Here is a 23,726-nt window from a genome sequence, read left to right as displayed (position 1 = left end):
AATTCGGATATTGCATAATTCAATGCTGTTCTGCTTCGGGCGTTGCATAAAAGGTGACCGAGTTGCATGAATGGTTGCACGTTTGCCCATTGTACGCCGGGAATAACCTAATACGTGGAGAGATCGGATGTGATGTAAAATAAATTGTACGCTTAGTTGAAATGACATATAACGTCTTAGCTAAAATAGCACGCATCTTACATAAAAGAAATATAACGCTAATAATAAAGTATCGCACGAAAATAAAAAGCTCAACAGCTGTTACGACATTAACATTCAAAATCCTAAACTTGATCAGGAAAAATCAGTTTGAAGCTACATTGTAACAGAATTGACAAATATAGCGTTGGTAAAACAGCAAACAGAAAAAAAACAGAAAGATGTAACTAGTAAAATATTTTGTCTATACTTTAAAGTTAATATTGATCTTTCCCTTTAATAATCGACTTTGCGCGTTGAGTCAACGACGGGGACTCCGGGCACCGTTATCCGAATTAGCTCGTTAATTGCTGTCGACGTTTTCCTATAGCGTCGGCTGACTCCGCGGAAAACCGGCGCCCGGCTTCGCGAAATGGAATATTTGTCGCGGAAAATTAATATTTCCGCGAAGTTTCTTTGCGCTCGCCGCCGCCGGGAGAAATCAAGCTTGATACATGACGCTATAAAGGATCACAAACAGCGATATTAATGAAGAACCAAAGTTTCAAAACTTGATGACACTAACTTTTCGGCAAGTGTTGACACGGATAAGGAATGAAGAAGAGCACAAGTTTTGGATGGTTTTAAATTGAAAAAAAAGGACAACATATGTATCGACTTCTTTTCATTTTGTTTCTTTATATTAATATATACTTTTAATGATTTTAATGACTGAGAGAAAAGTATTTGGTACAATTGCCTGATAAAATAATTATGGTTAAGAATTCCATTTTTGTAGTTATTATTCCTATAATTTTAATAATAATTATTATATTTATAGTTTTACCAAACAAATATATAATTGACGCCAAAAATGGTATATATTACAGTTAAATTATGGTAATTGCAACCATTTTTTTCTCTCAGTGAATGTAATTATTTCAAAACTCTATATATCCTTAATAAAAGATGGCAATATTGTTTAGAATAATTCATTGTATCCCAAAAAATAATTAACTCTATAGTCTATGTTTTGAATTTTTATCAAAAAAAGAATATCTGTTTTTTTCTTTCTCTAAATTAAATACTTTTAATCCTGAATTTAATTATCCTTAATAAAAGATGACAAGATCTCATTGTTTAGAATAATCCGAAATCATATAAATTCATTATATCCTAGAATTAAAAATAATTAACTGTAACAAATTAAAAAAACGATAGATGTCATTATCGCGACGATAATGAAGTATCAATTTAAAAGTCCCCAGTAATTGTAAAGGCGAAAATATGATTGATGTTGCAACGAGAAATGCGCGAGGCAATATCCGCAATAAATCCTATATCACAGTGCAATCTAACACTTCGAACTGCATGGATGTATGTACCTGCAAATCCATCATCGCGCGAGTCACTATATATTTTACGACGGTTCATTGATTAAAAACGATCGAAAGATAATGCACGATGGAGGATTGGCGTGTATGAGCCAATGTCAACACGCGAGATAGATCTCAATCGCGAAGTGGACCGTCTGGAGCGGAGGACTAATCAAGACATTTTGTTGACGTTGTAAGTGTAAATAATTCGCGATCGTAATTGTGCGACCAGACTACATCACCCTAATTACTGTCTAGTTACTACGGACAAGTTACACCTCGGAGATTACGTTTGAATTATAACTTCACTCACGAGACAAAAGTTCGTTAAACGCGTTAGTTAAACAGCGTGCGTGTTTGGTGTTGCGCGTACGTCGTATGGGAAATTTCTACTGGCGATAACTTCGTAATACACGTCAGTATTGCGGCACGAACGATCACGTCCGATCGAATGAAGTCGAACACGCTGTAAATTGACAGCCGTCGTGCAACGGAGCTAATCACAATTAAAGTCGATCGAATGAATTGAGAACAGTCAAAGAATTTCACGTGATCCTACCTGATAAAACTTGGGAATCGCGAAAGACGATATTACTTCGGAGACAGACTTTCTTCATGCCACGCGAAAGCAAAGCATTACGTTGATAGTCAATACGTTTTTTATTTTTTTAACAGTTCGCAGCTTCGATTACTTTCGTCATTAGCCGATTCGTAAAATCGAGACTTCGTCGAAGATCAGAGACTACATCGAAATTGTTGCAGCCAATTCGCGTCATTTGATTACTGAAGAAAAGTTTCTCGGGCGAAAATTTTGCGGCCGCGATTGTCGCATAATAGAGAGGACAATCGCAGCTGACTAAGTTAGAAGTGCGAGAAAGTGCAAAAGACCGAAACACGCCCGCGGTACCGAAATATATATCAGCTCCGAACTATCTGAAATCTAGTTTCGCGGGGAAACCCGATAATCTGAAACTTTCATGCATGCGCGCTCACCGCTCGTCGAACTTCTCTATTTAATACGCGTTTATTTTATTGGAGAAAGTAAACGGTGTAATCAAAGATAATTACTATTCCCGAGAAAGTTGGTCGTAAATTAAATATGTACATAAATGTTATTTTATCGATATGATGATATGATTCTAATCGTAACGACATAATTATATATGTAAATCCATAAAGGAGGATAATAAGCATAATATCTTAAAATTATCACTAAAATTTTGAAGTCCTCTGTGGTTTTCATGAGACTGTAATATAATATATGTCTGAATGTACTTGCTTTTCATGTTAAACAGGTCGATGTAATAATTAGGTGACGGATTAAATTTTGATACAATCCAAACACGACCTACCGCATCGCGCGAACATGCACGAGACAGGTCCCCCTTTTCCCGTAATGTGGTCGAGCAGAAATCAGTGGGGAACAGAGAAGGGCAGATAACGATAGCTCGCAGTACTCTGCTTGAAAGAGCAGTCGCGGACAAGAACGTTGTTGAAAACGGGACTGACGTCTATTGTTTTCTCTGACGACGGTATATCTGTTGATTGTTCCTCGAGATGTGCATATGACGTCGAGATTCGCGTGGTTGCTAGATTTGTATGCGGACACACACAGAGACAAAGAAGAACGCGCGTCGTCGCGCGTTTGATTAAAAATAAATCCGTGGGAAAACTCGAGGATTTTCACATGCGATCGATAAATCTCGAATATCTGCGAATATCTCGATGCTCTCATCTTGCATTCCAAGGATAAAGAAGATTTCGCGAGAAAATAGAAAATAGAAAAATTTTAACCGAGAAAACAAAATTTACGAAATATTACACAATTCCTTTCTCTATTTACAATATTACAATCTTGTGCCATTTGCGACGCGATGAAAGTTGTGTGAGATTTTTGCAACAATTTTTCTTTCAAGATCACTTTTGAAATATACAAATTTATAGAAAAAATAATATATTATACAAAATAAAATCATGTAAAAAGAGTATATTTATTCTAATTTATTATCTAATTTAATAAATTAAATTCTCTTCAAAATTATACTTGTGCGACAGTTAAGAACCGATAACAGAAAGATATTGTTATGTCTGCATGTTTATTTTGATACATATAAACGAGATTCCATCACATAATAAATTTTCATGGGAAAGTGAATTAGTTCTGTGTATCTGTTTATGCACGTGACGCTACTGAGGAAAGAACCTGAGTAATCTTTGGAAAATAATTCTTCATTCGCTAGTACGTCAAGTCACGTTACGATACACCGAACAGAAGGACTAATATAAACGGGACTGAGCAAGCAACAAGCCCGATACCAATATGCACGCCGTGGCTTGTTTGCATTTGTTTATTCGCGATACGAGCCACGGAACACGTTGCCATCGTGTCGTTTCCCGGATTCTGTACATGTTTATCCTACAAGGCAAAACAAAGTATCGTCGTGCTAGTATTCGAAATCTCTATCTCGCAATCCGCTTGATATCGTCATTTCGCGTTTTCACATAATTCATCGTCACCTATTTATTTAAAACTATTCATTAAAAAAAATCCCACGTAAAAATGTAAGTTACTTAAAATTTTTATCTAATAATTATAAAATTTACTATGTAAAAATATCGTTGCTCGCAGAATGCCGACGGATGTGACCGGGGGCCCAGGACTCGCAGTAGTGGCAGGGGATGTCCTTACCCTGCGAGGCACAGGACTCGCTGCTGCAGAAACGTGGGCTCTGCTCTGCCAGGCAGCCCAGGCCCTCCAGGATCTTTTTCTCTCAAGTAAGTCAAAATAGTTACGTATTTTATTATACGTAAAATCCCCGTATTCTATTTATATACATTATTCACGATAAAATATATCTACATAGGTAATCCCGACATAATTTTTGGAGAAAAAAGAAAAAAATAATAAAGGAGATACCCTCTGCTAAAACTGCACTGGTGCACCATTAATATAATAATTAATATAAAATATTTAATATAAAAAATATATTTAACATTCTAATTTTTGCATCTTTAAAGAAAAAAATATTTTTTGACGTGTTAATATAAACAATAAATAATAATAATTATATAGGTTTTAATTTAATTATTATTAAATAACGGATAATATATGATTTGAAAAAAAAATGTAAACTAAATTAACAAAAAAAAATTCCGGTACCGGGAATCGAACCCGAGCCTCCTGGGTGAAAGCCAGGTATCCTAGCCACTAGACCATACCGGATTACATGAGAATCTTGTATAAACATAATACTACAGTCGAGAAGTAGACAGTCGTATTAGTTGTGTAATAAAAAACACTAATAAATATTCTTTGCATAAATTGCATTTTAACAATATCGAGAAAAATTGTTCTCCCGATTGCAAAAATCTGATAAAAAATTGATTTATCTGTAATATATATATATATAGTTCTCCTTACTTCTCGTATTTATCTCTTTCTCTTAAAAAAAAACCGCATAATTTTTATTCCGGTAATATTTAATGTTAAAAATACACATAAAATATGACTGTCGTCATCGCCCTTGCTACTCGTTCCGTTTTCATATTCCCTATTCGGGACTTACGCGGTCTTTTCTGCTTTCGGAAGCATAAAGTAGCCGAAGATGATCCGTCCACAAATCCCGGAGGCTTTTCAGAAAATATTGGTCGAGTTTGTCATGAGCTTTCACTACATGTGACACGGCTTAGCATGCTTCGGGTACGAACTACGAAACGCTGCATGAAACCGAAACTTTATCGTGATCTGAATGCCATCTCACAACACAAAAGAAGCGCCAACGAAATTTCTGGATATAATAAAAAAATTATGCAAGATCAAGTAAAATTAATTTTTTAACGATGTCATACTAACTGACAGTTTACTCTCCTAAAAAAAATTTTTTAATCTTGCGATCAATAAAATCTTATTGCAGTAATACTTTAACATAACAATATTACTTATATTAAAATTCTATTCTCTTTTTTAAAATGATGAGCCTAATAGTTATGTAGTATTTTTGATTGTAATGATTCAATTAAATAGCAGTAAATCCTATTTTCTTTTTTGATTTGAATTGATGAGAGTATATATGTAGTAATGTAGAATTTTCCGCATTGAAAAACATTGGTAATTTATAAAAAAATTATTATAATAAAAAATTTACTAATTATCAATACTTCTTAATGCGGAAAATTCTACATTACTATTACACTCTCATTAATTTAAAAGAGAATAAGGTTATATACTGCCATTAATTGAATCATTACAATTTCCAAAATTGTTAAACAGCACAATCCAAGCAGAAGGTCATGTCACGATATTGTCAAAATGACCTTAAAATGACTCATAACTGATCGAAAAATGATTTTAATTAATCATTTTGACGTCAGTTTGATGTCATGATGACTTGTTATTCTGTTTGGGAAAAATATCAATTTTGAACCATTCATTATCAACGTGATTGATAAGAGCTAATATCGCTTGCAGTATCATCCCCGTAAAAAATATTGCCATCAAAAATATTGTCATTTGCATTTTTCATCCCCGCGATAGCGATAAAATATTTCACACACGGTGAAAATCCATGTGTATATCTCTCGTGAAAGCTAAGAAATGTTGCGTGCAAAAACATTTCCGCTAAATATATCAATGCCTTGTTGAACACTTCCGTCACCGACAATATTACAAATAATACACGCTCGATCACGTCAGTCCTCTCCGCTCGTTCGCGTTTAAGACGCCCCAAAAGGGTCGAAGCGAGAGACAGTGTCATGGTCTGACGAGGCAGGTTTCTCTCACAATATCTTCTTTTATATCCGATTTATTTCACGCATGGACGGCCGTCGGAAAAAATGCCTTCCGTATGACGGGGATGCGCTATAAAAATCGTATCTGTCCGCTTCATCTGCCCGCTGGCGCCAAAAATCCTTGGCGATCGAGTTACGTGATTGATGATGTATCGAGGACTTAGGTAAAGTCTTTTTTCTCCCCCAGAGAGAGAGAGAGAGAGAGAGAGAGAGAGAGGAAAACAACGAGGGTTCATTTATCCAATTAAATCACTGATTCTAACCTTCCGTTACTCCTATTGTGTAATTTGCATTACATAATCATTTGTCGTAGCGTTTGTCGTTCCTTACGACAATAACAAAATATACAAAAGTGGACGTGCATAAATTTTTCTAAATAAAATAGAACGCAATATGCAATTCGACATCCCGGCGGCGAACATTAATCACAGGCATCTAATGTACACTTCATCATTACGCGTAATTATATATACCTTGCCGCGCAATTAATAATACCCGCGCGAATTTATTGAATTATCACGCGAATAGTTGGGAAGTATACGCGCTCCGCATTTTGTGTATGCCCATATGTTTGCTCGGCGAATAAATCATGGAACACGTAAACTCCATCCAATTCCATTTCTAGCTCTTTTGTCACGTAGCCGCGATTTTTATTAAATCCCCGACGCGAGGAACCCACGCGCCACCGGCAATATTGTAATAGCGCGCGATCAGAGAAAACTACCGCAACGCTCGCGCTCGTTAACCAAATTCATTAATCGGCACCGAATCTCTTTTTTTTCCTCCCCTCGTATACGGGAAAAATTCACAATGCATCTGGCACCGGGCCTTCGTATATGCATATACCGTATATCGCCGCTTTTCTCTGTCGATTCATTCACGTTCCCCGTGGCGATGGATAAATTTATCATCGCGCGAGATTAACACACTTTCGAGATGCACATCACCGCGAAAATTGCGTTGCTGCGAGCGAAATGAAGACAGCTCTCGACACAGCGCGCGACGCGAGACAAACATTTCTCGTGATACGAAATAATATATTCAGAAGAGAGCGCGGGACTGAATTGTACAAGGGGAAGACCAGCGATTTTGCCTGCCCCGATATTTAAATGCGGTACTCATGCGGCGCTAGGCAAGCGGAATCCGAAATGGAATATTACACACGATGCATTCCAGTGGGATCGATAACATCAAATTTGAACAAGGGACAAAGGCCGAGAGGTCGGTAGACTGTTAAACCGCGTGTATCGCGACGATTACGATGCTCTCTGAGCAAGTCAAACGTCGGATACAGGCGTCAATGTTAAATACATATTCAATAATTACAAACCGTGTCACGAGAGAGAGAGAGAGAGAGAGGGGGGGGGGAGAGAGAGCATCAAAGAGATGCTGCTGATCGACGACGCTGTCGCGAATTAATCGCATCATTGAGCAAAGCCACTGTTGTACGGCAATTGATTTATCCATAAGATTACCCTTGCGAATTAAACAACCTTCCAACACAGATATTGAACTTCACGGTATTTTAATAAGATATAACTACAATTCTCTCTTTATTTCTCTCTTTATTCTCTCTTTATTCTCTCTTTTCAACGATTGCTCCTGCAAAAAATCTACACGGAGAGAATTTTTTTTTATTTATCCTGAAAAATCATGTTAATTGTGCAGGGACAATATAGTATTGAGACAAATTTTACTGTGCACTACAATAAGATTTTGCGGTAAAATTTATTGTAGTGCACAGTAAAATTTGCCTAAATACTATATTGTCCCACAATTAACATGATTTTCAGGGTAAACTAAAAAAAATTCTCTCCGTGTAGAAATATATTAATCTCAAATCTGCTTTTAAGTATTTTAAGAAGATACCAAAAAGCAAAATCTTAAGAAACAGCTCTCTATCGGTTAATTCGAAAATCAGCTATCTCCAAAAATTGCACCTTCGAGAAATATCTTCCTTGGAAGCTTCTAAAAGACTCGAAGAAAAAAATGTATATCAAAGTCTTCATCATCTAATATCAAATCGTAAAAGATATTCGGAACATTTCGAAAATATCGCCATGATATTTAATACATCTCCTTTTGACAGACTACTTAAATTTTAAACAGCGATCTATACCTTTGCTCGATTGCAAAAGTATCGAGAAATGTCGTAGTATTACATTAGGTAATATCGATGATAATCGAAAGGGGAATAAAGATTTGTGAAACAGTAAATTACGAAGGTCGGTACGGAGTTTGCGCTTTTTGCTCGACAGTACCGGACATCGGGCTTAACTAATGGAGGCAGTGAAGTATGGATAGTAAAGCGAAGTAACGATATATCTTCAGTATCGAAATATCCATCAGCGTCCCCCCGCCTCTCTCACTCTCTCTCTCTCGACATCGCGCAAGATTAAACGCGTCAAGCCGCACTCAACGTTTGCGCCAAGCTCTCATTCTTGACTCACATACGCGCGGCTAAACAGGCGTGTTTACAATGTCGGCAATTCGGACCCTCCAGTTTCTCCCCCTGAGATTGTGCCGTCAGGTATCCTGCACGCGATTGCGATGTCGCATAGCATGACTCACGAGCGCCGTATAATAAGCGGTGCATCACCGGCACCGCAGGACCCCACAGTATCCCGAATGCCAAGAATTCATCCTTGCGTTTAACCCTGAAAACTGGAAACTTCATCCTAATTTTGAACATACTAGGGGTGCAGTTTCTCCAAAATCTCGCAAACTCCTCCGAAAATCTTGCAAGGACCGAGCTTACCGGACGAAGCGTGATAAAATATTTAGAGTATTGCAAAAGATATATATACGTATAAAGATATATGTATATAAAGATAGAGAGAAAGAGAGAGAGAAAGAGAGAGAGAGAAGAAAGGAAGGAAAAAGAAGAGAATAGAAAAAATATATTATAAATCATAATCATTATTACGATTTATACAATATTAATATTTTATAATTAATTAATATCAGGGTAATGACATTATTTTGTTCAAAACGGTATCAATATTATAAATATTATAAATTTCATCAATATTGCTAAAACGTTTTAAAGCAAAAGAGACTACGATAATAATATTATTTCATTTTCCAGTTGTGTATAGAAACATAATTTTCCACATGCACCTCAAAAACCATCCACGCGAGATGATTCAACCGCTCATCCTCGAAATAACCCCGGCCGCGTCAGATCTGCCGGAAGCTCAGAATTATCACGTAAATCCGCACAGCTGTGAAAGTTTTAAATGTAAGGTGTGGTTTTACCACCGTCGAGAATCCGTTTCCGCTGCGTATTCGCAGCGTTTCTGCCTTCAACTGGCTGACAGCAAGAGCCGCCCTTGCCGTCGCAATCCTTTAAAGCAGCGTTCTACCAACACTGACGACACGTCTTGCAGCAGAGAAACCCGGAATACCGGCGGTGCACTCCTTTGGCTGCACGTCGCAGAAAGTGTACAAGAGCTTTAATAATGTCGGCAACACACAATGCCTTTGGCGAGAAGTCGCCATTCGTCGACGCATAACAAACAGGGTCACCGCGGGGTGAATCCGTGCGTTCACCGCGTGTCTTTGAAATATCTTCATCCACGTTAATACAGAATATTCGGCAAAAAGTGGTTGCGTCGTTGCTCTAAATATTTTCAACTGTCTGTCAAAGACACACGTTTAAATCTCGTCCATCTTGGAAGTAGTTTCATTGCTCTTTTTATTCATTGTCTTTAATAACTGCAAATCAAAATTTCAGTTGCAACCAATCGAGTTTTATTTAAATTTTTTTAATTCTATTGTGAAAGAACTGTATAAAATATATTTTTCAATAAAAATTATTGTCTTGTTCAATAATACAAAAAGAAATTAAACTGTAGAAGATTTATGAAGATGTACTTATAACTTCGAGATAATCAATTGTCTCGAGACATCAATCGATAGCTAAAATAATAAGTTGAAAGAAAAAAAATAAAAGAAATATCAATGCTCAATGATATGACTTAATGATTAATACTTAATTCGAAAAAAAATATTTAAAAAATATGCATAATTAAAGTGAAAAAAAACAAAGATTTAGTTTGTTTCTCATTTTTTGATTAGCACTTCTAATTATGTACATAATCGTCAATTTTTTAGTAGAATTTAATTAGAATTTTTACTTTTTTGAAATTTTAAATTTTAATAGATATCAATCGCAGAACGTAGCGAATCGCATTCATAATAACAAAACAGAAACACACGTGTTGAGCTTGCTCGCGAGCTTTCACAGAGATAAATTCACCAAGTGCTTACGGGATCAAAGGACTGCAACGTAAAAAGAGGTCGGTAGATTAACATGAAATAAAAATATGGATTCATGGTATAATCGCGACATATGAAGTTGACTCAGTTCACGTATTGATCTACAGATATCTGTAGAAGCCATACAGATCTCTCTTCCGTTAATCCATATATATCTGTATCTGCTATTTGGTTGAAAATAACAAAAATATAGTTGGTAGAAAAGAGGTTGAAGTATCGGTCTCCCAACTTTGTTCGAAACGGGACGAGGCGAACGAACGAAAATCGACGCAAATTTGAATCGCTACGTCGAATAAGTCATTCAAAATGGCGGTATCAAGCAGCATCGAAATCATCCACAGCGTGTAACTTAACGAGAGATGAAGAGCGAGGATTACGATAATCTCGACATATTAAGTTCCCTCCGTTCAATCTCATTTATCCTTGTCTCTCATTACCTATCCACAAAGGGACAGGCTCTCTAAATCTCGACGCTTACGCTCGTCTACCTGTGGAGTATCTTAAACGGTCTTTTGCAAATTAAAAGCAGAACAGTAATTTTCCAAGAGAAATATTATGATTGTTGTGCGAAATAATACCCGTAGGTAAAAAATGGTTCTATACTCATTAAGCGATTACTACATCACCGCGTTCAACTTTAATACTATATTCATGATAACTGAAAATCCCTATTTTCGAAACGAAAAAAAAGCGAAATTATTTATAATTTGAAACATTCTTTATATATAATTCAATCAAAATTTAATAAGCGTTTTCTTATCTATTTCCTATCACAAAAATTAATTGAAGTAATAAAAAACAAAACATCATTTTTGTTTCCCATCACTTATAACTCTAACAATTGTAAATTATTCATTCAATCTGAATTGTTAAATAGAATCTGATACGACAATCAGATTGCCAATTACTGTATATTCGGTATTCATACCCTTTACTCATTGTCAGTCGTACCCTTTACCTTCCTTAAGTCTCTTGATACCTTCGTCTTCATGTTTCAGAAACCACTTAGTTAGACTCTAATATTCAAGGCAGACTGAACATATTTCGTGAAACGTAGCACAGCAACACCCGCTTATTTATTTATTTAAACATTAGATACAGATGTTATACAATCGTTTAATAGAATAAAATAAATATTTAACATTGTTTAATTCTTAATAAAGTAAAAAATTATTCTTTCTTTATTAGCTGCATTTGATTTATCGAATTCGTGTTTTAATTTTATTTTATTTTAAATCGAATGATTTCAATCTTAACTTTTCTTTTTTCTTTATTTATATTAATTTAGAATCTTTCCTTCTTAAAGTGAAATAACGATAAAATTAAGACGTAGTTAAATCGATAATGATTATATGATATGCCAATGAAAGGATGAATTACGTGAGCAGAAAATTAAATGAAAGAGAAATTACGCTCAAATTCCAGCCACCTATTCATATTCTTATTTCCGATTGTTCGAGCAAACTGACCGGAGTTGATTTTATTCGACAATAGCACTGGCTCACTACGAAAATATTTGAGGGAAACTCCTTCCATAATGACCAGACTTATTATTTCTTTATAAAAGAATTCCCTTTATAGAAGATAATTTTGACGTTATTACGGCGACATGGAACGTCTTCTATCGTAACATCGCCGTCGCGAATTTCCCTGCTACGAATAAACAAGACTCTGGCATAGATAAAAGATCGTATTGCATTATTATTACTTTCATTACTTCCCATATTGCAGCGTCTGTTTGCTTGTAATCAGTTTGTGTTACACGGAACTCTCTCTTAACAACGCCTTTAATATATTCCCACCGTATATTCCTCCACCACTGCCAACGTACAATTTAGGATAATGACTTTATGAGGAGAGATGGTACATTATATCACGATAACAGCATCATCGGTTCGCTACGTTCATAACTCGATCATCCGCGCGCGAACGCGAGAGATTCCGTGATTCTCCTCCTCCAAACTCATCTTGCGCGCGTGGGAAATGCCTGCTCGTCATCCACGTTTCTCCCCGCCGTCCTTCGATGGTTAGCGACTTCCATCTCGATCATTAATTACGTTTCACCGCCGCGCCGCTGCAACCGAAGCTTGGGACTGCAGCGGTGTACACCTCTTTCGCGTTAACGACCTTTCTAAACTCCTCTTTCACAGTTTATCAGTACACGTAGCGAATGTTCACGTCGGCGTGTAATACTCCATATTTTAATGAACCATTCAAGATCGCTCCCGGCAATTATATCCGGAAAATTTGTGAAACGTACTTTAACACAAGATGCTTCAATCTTCGACACCAGTACAAATGTTACATAACATCTTTGCCAATTATGCGTACCGCGTTCTCAAATTTATTATCATAACTTGTTAAATCGCGACAAGAACACGAAGAGAATTTTCTTTTAAAATTTATCCTGAAAATTTTGTTAATCGTGGGACAACATAGTATTTCGACAAATTTTACTGTACACTACAATAAATTTGTTGTAGTATATATTTTAAAAAATAATAAAAATCATATGAAATTCATCGAAATACTAAACGTCGAAATATTGTCCTACGATTAACATGATTTTCAGGGTAAATTTTAAAATAAAATTCTCTCCGTGAAAAGAAAATACAGTCTGCAACAAAAAAAAAAGAAAAATATAACAAAAAAAAATCTTAATTTAGTGTTTGATAAAAAGATCTTCTAATTGAAAGACCTATTTGTAAAAAAGACCTATAGCGTAAAAAATTTTATCAACAGGTTTGCAGATAGAGAAAGAGAGATCATTCATTCTCATTTCATAAAGTATCGCATATGCTCAGATCGGTAGATGGAACAGGAAGAAATAAAATGCTGATAGCGTCGTAAAAATGATGTATGTATAAATATGCGCGACATATTTTTTTTACAGTGGCTTCGTATCCCAGACTGATTTTCCGGCTTCTCTCGCCTTTGAGGGTGGTCGATAGGGGCTGCAGGGATAAGCAAATCCGGTACACTCTTAAAGAGAGATGTAGCGTCTAATGGTCTGCCATCTTTGTAACGTCATTTACCGCCGGCAGGGAGGATCTCGAGAATCTCGCGCCTAAATATTTATCCCCCCCCTCCCTTCCCCGAATTTTTCCCATCTTATCCTCCGGCGGTGTCAACGGCGCTACAACTTAACCCCCGTCCCGCTTCTTTTTCCTCGACGCTTCGCATCCAGACGATAATTACATTGCTATATTACGGTTGGCGGCCGAATCGATTTGCGGCAGCGGTCGACTTGGACGCCAACTAACTAATATAATTCAGTAACGTTAATTTGCCTTCCGGACATTCTCTCGTTTCCCGACATTATTTATCGCATATTGAAAGATCCGTACTTTTCCGGTCATTTTTGAGTAAACAACATTTCATCTTGCTCGTTCTCTAAGAAAAGTTTTTAATCGCAGTATTAATGATCGCGATGAGTCACACATAATTGAAATAACGACGCGCGACTCGTTTCGCTTGGTGTGCGCTTAAAATATCATCGTCTTTTGTCAATATTATTTCAAGGAATTTCACAGTATAACTTAATTTACATGTAAAATTTAATCTAAAGAAAAAGAATGTATTTTCTTTAAACATAAACTTTATTAGATTTAATTCATGGTGTCCTTTATGAAATTATACTATATCATTAATATCATTAGCAGCATTTCTTTTGAATAATAGTAAAAAGAGAGCAGCTCGTATTTTTGCAAGCAAGTAAAATGAAAATAAAATTAAAATGCAATTAAATGAGCAATTTTAGGTCACAATTTAAAATATAATTTATCCAATGGATTAATTACATTATTCTTAAATTCTTGATTATGAGACGTTTCGAACTTTACTTAGTCATCTTCAGTCATAAAATTAAAAATTAATAAATTAAATAAGCAAAAAAAGAAAGAACATGAATAAAATAGTAAAAAACACATCCGGTCGATCGAAGTATACAGTTAATATAAATAAGTAACATTTGTGCTACTTATATTTTAAATTGTGAAATTGCTCGTTTAATTGACCTGGTTTTTATTCTATTTCTTTTGAATTTATTATAATGATTTCACAGAGAACGAGATACAAATGTCGTGTTAATCAGTGCAAACCTGTCGTTTTAAAAAAGTGCGCCGAATCTCCAAGAGAAGTAACTAGTGCACCACGCATTATGTCACTGTGTCACCTATCTTTTTTTTTCTTGATTCAAGGCTGTAACCTATATATTTCACCCGCGAAACAGAGGATTGCCATTAAAGGTACAGACGCTCGCAAATCGATGTGCATTTGTTTAAATCCAGAACTGGTAACATAGCAAAGCATAGTTAATGCAACCGGAGTTGCAAAGTCCTGCAAAACTTTGTTCGGCCAACCGAGCAGCCGCAAGTGAAAAACGACCAGGCATAGCTCTCAAATCCGTAACAAAGAGCCGAAAGTCGAACGTAACGGTTTTGCACTCTTCTCGCCTAACAACCGGGCGAGTAACGAAAAAGGACGCGAATTTTTGTGACAAATAGCGTCACTTGTCTACCTTTGCTATTCGATGCGTATGTAGGCCGCAATCAATAACATTTGTCACAATGAGATGTGCATTGTGCGCATCTTCGTGTAAATTGTCGCGCCTACTGTAGCGAAAAGTTATGCGAATAGCGGAAAGTCGTGGAATTTCAGCTATTTCCACGTCCTCTCTTATAAAATGAAATTCCAGCCACGTGAAAACCGACGCTTTAGTATTATCGTCGCGCGTTAGCCTTGCATGTTGAGTCTCGCGCGTGACGCGTACGTTTTGCACGGTGATTTCTCGATATCCCGCGGTCGACCTAAATTTTAATAACGTTAGAGCTATATGGTCCAGTGGCGGTCATGAAAATATGCCGATCGTAAAGGCATGCATTTTGCTTTGAAAGCAATATTATAATTTCGTGTCAAGAAAGATGTAACTTTTAATTTAAAAAAAATACATAATAAACTAAATATATATCCCTAATATAAGTATATATCTTTCAAAAAATTTTTAAGTTTACTTCACGCTATTTTATTTGTGTCCGTATTAGTTTAAAAAAAAAAGATTGAACATTATGTGTTATAGATTTATCGGAGTTTGATGCTCACATTTAAAAAAATGCAACTTTAAGACTATACAAATTTAACTTTAAAGCGTACAAATTTTTGATTATGCTAATATCAGATTATGCTAATATCTAGCTTTCGCGACAAGCCACGCTGCAAGTTAAGAGCCAGGTGGAACATATTTCTCTTCCGCACTCTCAAGTGGAAAGAGACGCGTCAGTATCAGACCTCCTTTTTAAAATGCTCGCGCCAATAACGCCGGCTCTGATCTGCAGGGGGAACTCGTACCGTAAATCGTGAACCGCAAAGGCGGAATCGAGTCGACATTTTTCGCGGCTTTTACACTTTTTTTTTTTCTTTTACGAGAGATGTATCAATAAAGCTCGAAGCGCGCGCTTTCTCTCTGCTCACCGAGATGTTTTTCTGTAGAAGTTCATCTACTAGAATTAAATGTTTCAAAGTACCGTTAATAAGCTTCTTAAAATGCATCGCGCGTAAATACCATTTCAGACAGAACAGTCCGTAAAATTTAATTACTCGCCTACAATACTTTACTCGTGTTACTTCCGTGTCGGCTGTTGAATTTCGCGACCCTCTGAAAAATCTTCTTCCACTCGCGCGCCGCATTTCCTCAGTTTGCAACGCGATTTTTCCCTGCCAGAACATCACCCACCGAATTATTCAACAGGAGATCTAAATAGAATGAGAGAGGAGGAGGAGGAGAAAAGGACACAAAAGGGTTGTAGAGGATAGATTTCGAACGGTCAGTGTTCATAGGACAGAAACGGAGGGGGGAGGGGATGGGCTCGAGAAGGCTATCCATCAATGTCGAAACATACACATATATACGTATATCCATACGCAAGGATAGGCAAGGATACATCCTCACCCTTCTCCCTGCTGCCCACACACATATACGCACGCCTACGTTTACGCCCACGCGAACGGGACACCGTTCTGGAATCCGCCAACGCGGTTGGGAAATAGGTGAACATTGCGGTGCTTCATGAATCTCTAAAACAATCTTCGGGCGCTGCCCGATATAGGATGTCGACAGCAGCCCGTGGTAATGAATGTCATCAGTTCTTGGGAAACCTACTTCCCGGAATCAGCACCTAGTATCCGTCTAATTCGACAACGTGAATGTCTCTTTCTTTCGTCGGATTTCATTGCACAATCCCCCCGAGAGATCAAGAAGAATAGATAGTAATAGATTTCAAACGTAAAAGAAACGAACTGAAGTTATTTATAATCATTGAATTTAATCTCATTAATTATGTCTCAGTTTCAAAATAAACACAAACTATTTGTAGATTTTTGCCAAAGAAAATGCATAGAGAGAGAGCTTTGGAACTTTAAACCAGAACTGAATAAGTTACCTACATATATTTCTTTTTTTATTTTTATTCTAATAAAAATGCTAAATTTATTCACGTGAATAGTTAAGCCGACTGTTCTAAAATCTCGAAGAAAAAATAATAATGTATATACGTCTATAGACATTTTCGTTTTTGAAAAAAAATTCGAAGGGACCCGGGCCATTACCCATAACGCATTATTGCCCGAACGAAGATCGATGGAAGACAGACACACAATGCGATGTAAGCGCGGGATTCGCTTTGACCTTTCGCGGCGTGGAAGGAAACGCGAGAGATATGATGGGATGTAGAAAGAGCGACCTGATGTTTGAAGTATATGCGTGGCTCATCAATCATGCATGAAAACCTCGCGAACACGTTTACGGTTGTATGCACTAACGAAAGTTCACCTCATATCAGTAAAGCAGTTACAACAATTTGCCGACAGTTAATTAATGTTGTGCGTTAACTGCACTTGAAAGACTTACTTGCGCATCATTGGCATTTCAATAAACAAGGAGAAATGTAAAATTATGATTCAATATATCACTGCTAACTAAACTAAATTCTAATAGCGTAGAATACTATTGATTCTTCGAAGCTATGAATTACAAACTTTTAATGTATGCAAGAATGTAAAAAATTATTACGTAAAAGAATATTATTTTAAATTAATTAAAATAACAAGGAATAAAAAGGTACTTAAAACTAGATCAATGGCAAATATTTATTCTACATATATTTTTCTTCCTTCCCGTGAAAATCTTATGTAGTTTTGTGTTACGCCTCGCGAACAGCAAACGTTTTTTGTGTCAAGATAATTTCGCCCGTCCGTCGACTGTCACGAAATAGAGCATTCTTGCAAATAGCGAGTTCGTGTTTTGTTGCACGTGCTGCGTACCTAAAAGTGAATTGCCGCGATATTAGTTACGTGGGACTCTTGCGTATCCCACAGAGCCAGGGATACGCGCGCCTTCGTCGGCGATCGGATTACGCCGCTCAGACGAGAGTCCGATCGTTTACAGAGATTGACTACTGGATGCAACACAGGAAATAACATTCGACGTTAACAAAAACAGACAGTGATAGATGACGCAAACGCCCGATAACGGTTGGTACAGTTTACCCCCGGTGTATTTCTTCCCGCCGACGAAATGCAAATGGCATCGATAATTAACGTGTTCATTATGCAAATTGATATTTTCAAAAACAACCAGACTGAACTCGCGGCAACGCGCAGCGGCTACCAATCGGATTGGCGTTCGATCGTTTTTTACATGAAAAGCATTAAGCATATCATGTGTGTAACGCTTTTTTTCACGTAATTCAATTTTAAACGCATCCCTGGGCATGTGTGGATTGAAGTGACGTGAAAATGTTCCGCTAATGATCGGTCGATGTGATTGCGCGAGTCTCTGTCCTCCCTCCATCTCCCTCTCTCTCTCTCTCTCTCTCTCTCTCTCTCTCTCTCTCTCTCTCTCCATTTAGGGATTTAGTCGAGATTTATCAGGGAACACGTCGATCCACCTAATTTCCTTAGAGCTTAAATCTTCGGAGAACGGAAATAGTTTATCGCTGGGAGCGTCCCGTCCGAGACGCGTCTCAGCTTTCTAATTTACACGGAAACCCGTCCGATCGTACGCGGAGATTGACTACTAGCGGAATTAGAAATCGCGCGAACGTATCGCTGAACGAAAAACTTTCCGAAAAAAAGCTTTACAAAAAAAAACGGGCGACGACACAAAAAGCTCGCGCACAATTCGTCACGTAGCAATTTGCGTTCGGCTTGAAACATTTTACACGGATATAAAAGGCCATTGTGTTCCTAACAGTTTATAACACAGAATGGCGACGACGATTCGAGCGCCTGCATGCACGTATATCAATTCAAGTTAATCAGGCGTGCTCAGTATTAAACGTTTAACGTGTCGATTCAGGCAGTCTTCGCTAATTTCCTCGGGGCCCTTACGGGCGGGGACGGCGGCGGAAGGGGAAGAATTTGTCGGAGCGCTTACCTAAATTACCAGGGAGTACTCGCGGGAGAATATTCTCCGTGTCAAGGCGCTTTAGCCCCACCATTAGGCTGTTAATGTCCGTGACACGCGCAGAATTAGCACCCCAATGGCGAATTATACGGGATTTATAACGGGGAGCGGTATAATGGATGGTCACAGGCCAGAATGTTTGCCATTAACCAGAAGTGACGTTCGCATAGCGTTAAAACCAAAATATGGCGTTACACCAGAATGAAATGATGTTGATGTTCCGACAAAATATTACACAGCGGGAGTATTGTAATACTTGAAAAGGGAGTAATACCTGAGAGGGGAGCCCTGAAAGTGCCTGCTAAATACATCTGTTTTAATACAGAAATTACGGCGAAACTCGATCTCCGTCATTTCGCGCAAATGTTAGAGAAATCGACGAACGGCTTATCTATTATTGAAGGCCGATATTGAAGCAATTGGAGGCGCGGATCGACACGGTCGATAAAAACACAATTACGAGTTTGCAGGTGAAGAAGAGGTCGAATTCATTCGCGGTTTCCTCAATCTTTCCCGCCCTCGATGTGATTTCCCTTCAATTATATTTCAAGCGCTTGGCACAATCACTTGAAATAAGGTTTCAGAAAAACAGGCTCGATGGCGATGGCGAACGTTGAAAAAAAAGAAGTGCGCAACGCGTTGAAAAACGATAATAAATGAATCCGAATTGGCGAGGGCGCGCGAATGCGGTAAATAAACTGGGCAATTTCCGGAAAATCCCCTTCGTCGAGTGGGGGGGGTCCTCATGCGCGCACCTGCGACCAACTTCCGTCTGCCTCTAAGCCGCTCCGCAGGCTATAGCCAGTCGAAGAATTAATTATAACTCTAATCTCTCTCCGTGAGTAATTTGACGCGTATATAGCTATAGAATAGACCAATTGTACTTATATAGCCTCCAGCGACAAATCGCAATTATACATGGTCGGTGAAGGCAGAGAATGCCAGAAAATGGTAGAGACTGATGTCTATAAAGAAAAAAATGTTTCCATAATTACGGATATATTTCTATAATTATAGATACTTCATACAAGCTAAAATGAATCAAGAGAATTTCTGTGTGCGATAAGCTGTCACTCCACAGAAATATCTCACAAATTTTGTTTTTTATGCCATATCATACAGAATTAAGTTTTCATATTTTTTGAGAGCAGCTTTTGAATGAGAATGAATATACGTACAATTTTAAATTCAAATAATTCATGCCTTTCAGAGAATGTATTAAATGAGACTATATTATTAATAATTTTAACTACGTTCGCAAATTATTTGTAATTACCAAAGCAGATGTGATAAATCACGATGATTTTGGCGAAACACTTTTAGCGGCCCTTTTTGAGTTTACGGATATTTTTCTGCCAACCTTTTTACTGCGTTATATACGGAGTAGAGGTAAATTTGCGGTTCCGACGACAACCTTACATTTTCCATTAATATTTGTTTTAGATGGAGGCGTGGTGGGTGGTTCGAGAGCAGGACCAGTGGTGACTCCGCATACGCTGGAACTGACACTACGTGGTAGGGTTTTGCTGCAGCTCGCACCGCCGGAAACTGCTCGGGCGTACCTGCCGCCGGAGTATCGACCCGGCCGCGTGTATTCGGACACGGATTCGGAAAAAGTACGTCACATTCAGCATGGTACTTAATGACGCGCCATTAATTCGATAACGAATTGTGCTCTGACCGACGTCCGTCACTCGTCGAGAGAGACTCGAGAGTGCAATGGGCGTGTGCCGATGTTTGTCGCACACCTGCTTCTCTCTATATTACGTAACGCTAATTGCAACTTATACAGCACGCTGAAATTTTTGAACGACTGGTATATATCTCAAGATTAATTTCCCTCGCCTCTTTCACGAATTTTCTCCTCTTTCCGTTCCTATACGCGTATTATTATCCGCATTTACGAAATGTTTGAACGAGCTTTACAAATGTTCAATCACGATAATGCGATATTACACTGACAAAGGTAAACATCCGAAACAAAGAGTCGAATAATTGCGCGTTGCGAGACAGATGCGAGGATCAAGAAACGGCGTGACAAAACACGTTTATCAGGAAATCCATCTCTCTCCAATCATTCGATTATACGTACGCATAAATGATAGTGGTATTTACGGAAGAGTGAGACCGCCGACGACGGTATAATTAAAAGAGCAATGCGCGCGCGCACACGCGTGTCGAGAATTATTAACGCGTCCTATTAAAATCCTTTCAGCGCGAAGAGGATTAAGCCGCCATGGCCGTCCTTTGACGGCTCGACGACTTTTTATTTGCTCGACTTCCGCGTTTCAGCGCCGGGTGAATTTTTAACGTGGGCCGCCGCGCCGCGCCGCGCGAAGCCGACCGTTCGAAGAACTCGAAGAGGGAAGAACACGGAGAGATGCAACAGAGGCTGAAGCCTCGGTTTTTGTGTACCTTCAGCGAAATCCTAGCGCCGTTTTCATGGCCCCTCTCGCACATTTTTTTCCGGCACGTCCGCGTCGGATTTTCTCGCCCTCTTCTACCCCTCATCCTCCCACCCGAATTGCGATCCCTTTCGCTCCCCTTTAGCGCCATCCTTTCTTCTTTCGGTTGACGGCCAGACGGCGAGCCCCGTATAGTTTCAACACGGACTGGTATTTATCTCTTGCAGATTAAAGAGAGAACAAACGACGCGCACGATAAATAAACTTTGGCGTATCGTTTCCCTTTTATATCACCAATTCCGAAGCCTCTCTTTATCTCACCCCCTTCTTCATCCCCATCTCGCCGCTAACGAAGAGATAAGACCATGCAATAGTGAGCGCGCAATCTTGATGCCGTTCGTTAAAACACGCAAAGAGATGCGTTTCGTATGTAATTTATGCTTGCGCGAAAAACGTACGTGTGACTACTGAAATGGAAATAACATTCCCGATATGTTTACGATGGTGAGCATTATATTTCTACAGGATTATATACAACGGAAGTGAATAAAATCGACGGTAAAAAAAAAAGAGCAACAGATAGGAGATATGCTTTTAAAATTCAATATTCTATACGGTTAGAGATACCCGTTGTGAAAAATCGTAAAAAACTTAGATAGCTTCCGTTTTATAAATACATCAGTGCGCGTTTATCGATGTCCAAAAAAGAACTGACATGATGGTTTATCGATCGAAGTTATAACGTGAACAAAACTGCAAAATCAGAGAGTAGCGATTCAATACAGAAAAGATCGTTAACTTTCGCGTTTCACATTTTATTACTCTTCAAACTGAAATTTATGATTCGAAAGGAGAGGCAAGAAAATATTCCAAGTTTGAACAAAGAATATTTCTCCTCCCACGCGCGAAGTTACGATACGGGCCAATATTAATTATCTCAAAAGCGCGGTATCGATTAAATGCAAAAATGCGAAAGTTTTTTTCAATGAAACTCGTTAGAATATAATATTTCAATCTGTTCTCTTTTTTTCCCCTCTGTCTGTACCTGCCATGTAAACCAACATCAAGATATAATATTCAGTTTCAATCAAATAAAGTACCGCATCTCCATTAACGATACTAAAGCGTATCAAAAAATAAATTCTCGATTCATAGTAGCAGGATTTTAGCAAAGGAAGGGAAATGAGAAGCTTCACACTACACGTAGCAAAAAGTATGACAATTTTTACTGCACCTCTGAATTAGAAATAATGATCACTTTGTTAGCGAATTTATAGCGCATTCGATTGGACGCACAATTGAACATTCAATGCACATTAATGCCGTACACTGTTTTAATCTTAATATAAAAATATGAAATATCTTAAATAATAAAATGTCCAATACATATTTTATCGAATAAAGATTACAGTAAAATATTATTAAGAGTTTTGCGATTTAACTCGTTTCTAGACAATAGATTTAAATTAAACACACGTCTTTACACTGATTTGCAACACCAACAACACTAACGGTTTCAATGCGCACTAGTGCGTCTAATCTAAATCTAACCAAATTCGCCATTAGTATTACTCCATAAATGAACACATGGATTTGAGTCTTTTTTTTAATAAACTACACGAAAAGAACGATTTTGTCGAAAATCTTGCTAAAAACAGATCTAAAAAGAATTTTTTGTTGAATCATCAAAATAATTTGTTGGAATGTTAAAACTGATAAGCATTGCTATAAAACGTTTTGATATTCTAGCAATCATTTTGACTTTCGCACAAAATTATTTTGATTATTGATGAACAAACATTATTTTCAGATTTGGATTCAGCAAAACTGTCTTTTCCGTGTATGTTTCTAATATAATAGAAAGAAAAAAGTGATTTGTTAATTTTCCTGTAATCAGCTTCGATTCTATCACTTTAAATCGTGCATCTAAAGAATATTTTATAGACTACACTACTCGTGGCAATAAAATGTTAAAAATTTACGAAAAAATGAATGATTTTGTTGGAAAGTTAAAAATGATAAGCATCGCTATAAAATGTTTTGATATTCTAGCTATCAGTTTGGCTTTCCAACAAAATTACTTTGATTATCTAACAAAAATTATATTCAGATCTTGAACCAGCAAAATCATTCTTTCCGTGTAGTGTAGAATCACAATTAAAGATAATTATATTACATAATTTCACAGAATTAAACGTACACATTCTTAGATATTTTGTGTAACATTTTATCTTCTGCACAAAATCAAGAAAGAAACAGTAGAAACACGTGTCTCGA

The 23,726-nt window shown here is 37.5% G+C and overlaps 1 protein-coding gene and 1 non-coding gene across 3 annotated transcripts in view; one reads left to right on the top strand and one right to left on the bottom strand.

Moving 5' to 3' along the window:
* The window catches only part of LOC105449177, an 85,259-nt gene that overhangs the window by 38,460 nt on the left and 23,073 nt on the right, over nucleotides 1–23,726 (top strand). For both annotated transcript variants that reach the window (XM_011688183.1, XM_011688182.1), the window contains 2 exons: nucleotides 4,144–4,289; nucleotides 20,488–20,660. In XM_011688183.1, coding sequence (XP_011686485.1) covers nucleotides 4,145–4,289; nucleotides 20,488–20,660 — 318 coding nt within the window. In that variant the 5' untranslated portion in view covers nucleotide 4,144. The remainder of the gene's footprint in view (nucleotides 1–4,143; nucleotides 4,290–20,487; nucleotides 20,661–23,726) is intronic.
* Nucleotides 4,666–4,737, bottom strand: Trnae-uuc. The gene has a single exon. It is a non-coding gene; the product is annotated as a tRNA-Glu (tRNA).

The sequence above is a fragment of the Wasmannia auropunctata genome, unplaced genomic scaffold, assembly GCF_000956235.1.
Source record: "Wasmannia auropunctata unplaced genomic scaffold, wasmannia.A_1.0 LD336076.1, whole genome shotgun sequence".
NCBI lineage: Eukaryota > Metazoa > Arthropoda > Insecta > Hymenoptera > Formicidae > Wasmannia > Wasmannia auropunctata.
This window is presented reverse-complemented; position numbering and strand designations above follow the sequence as displayed.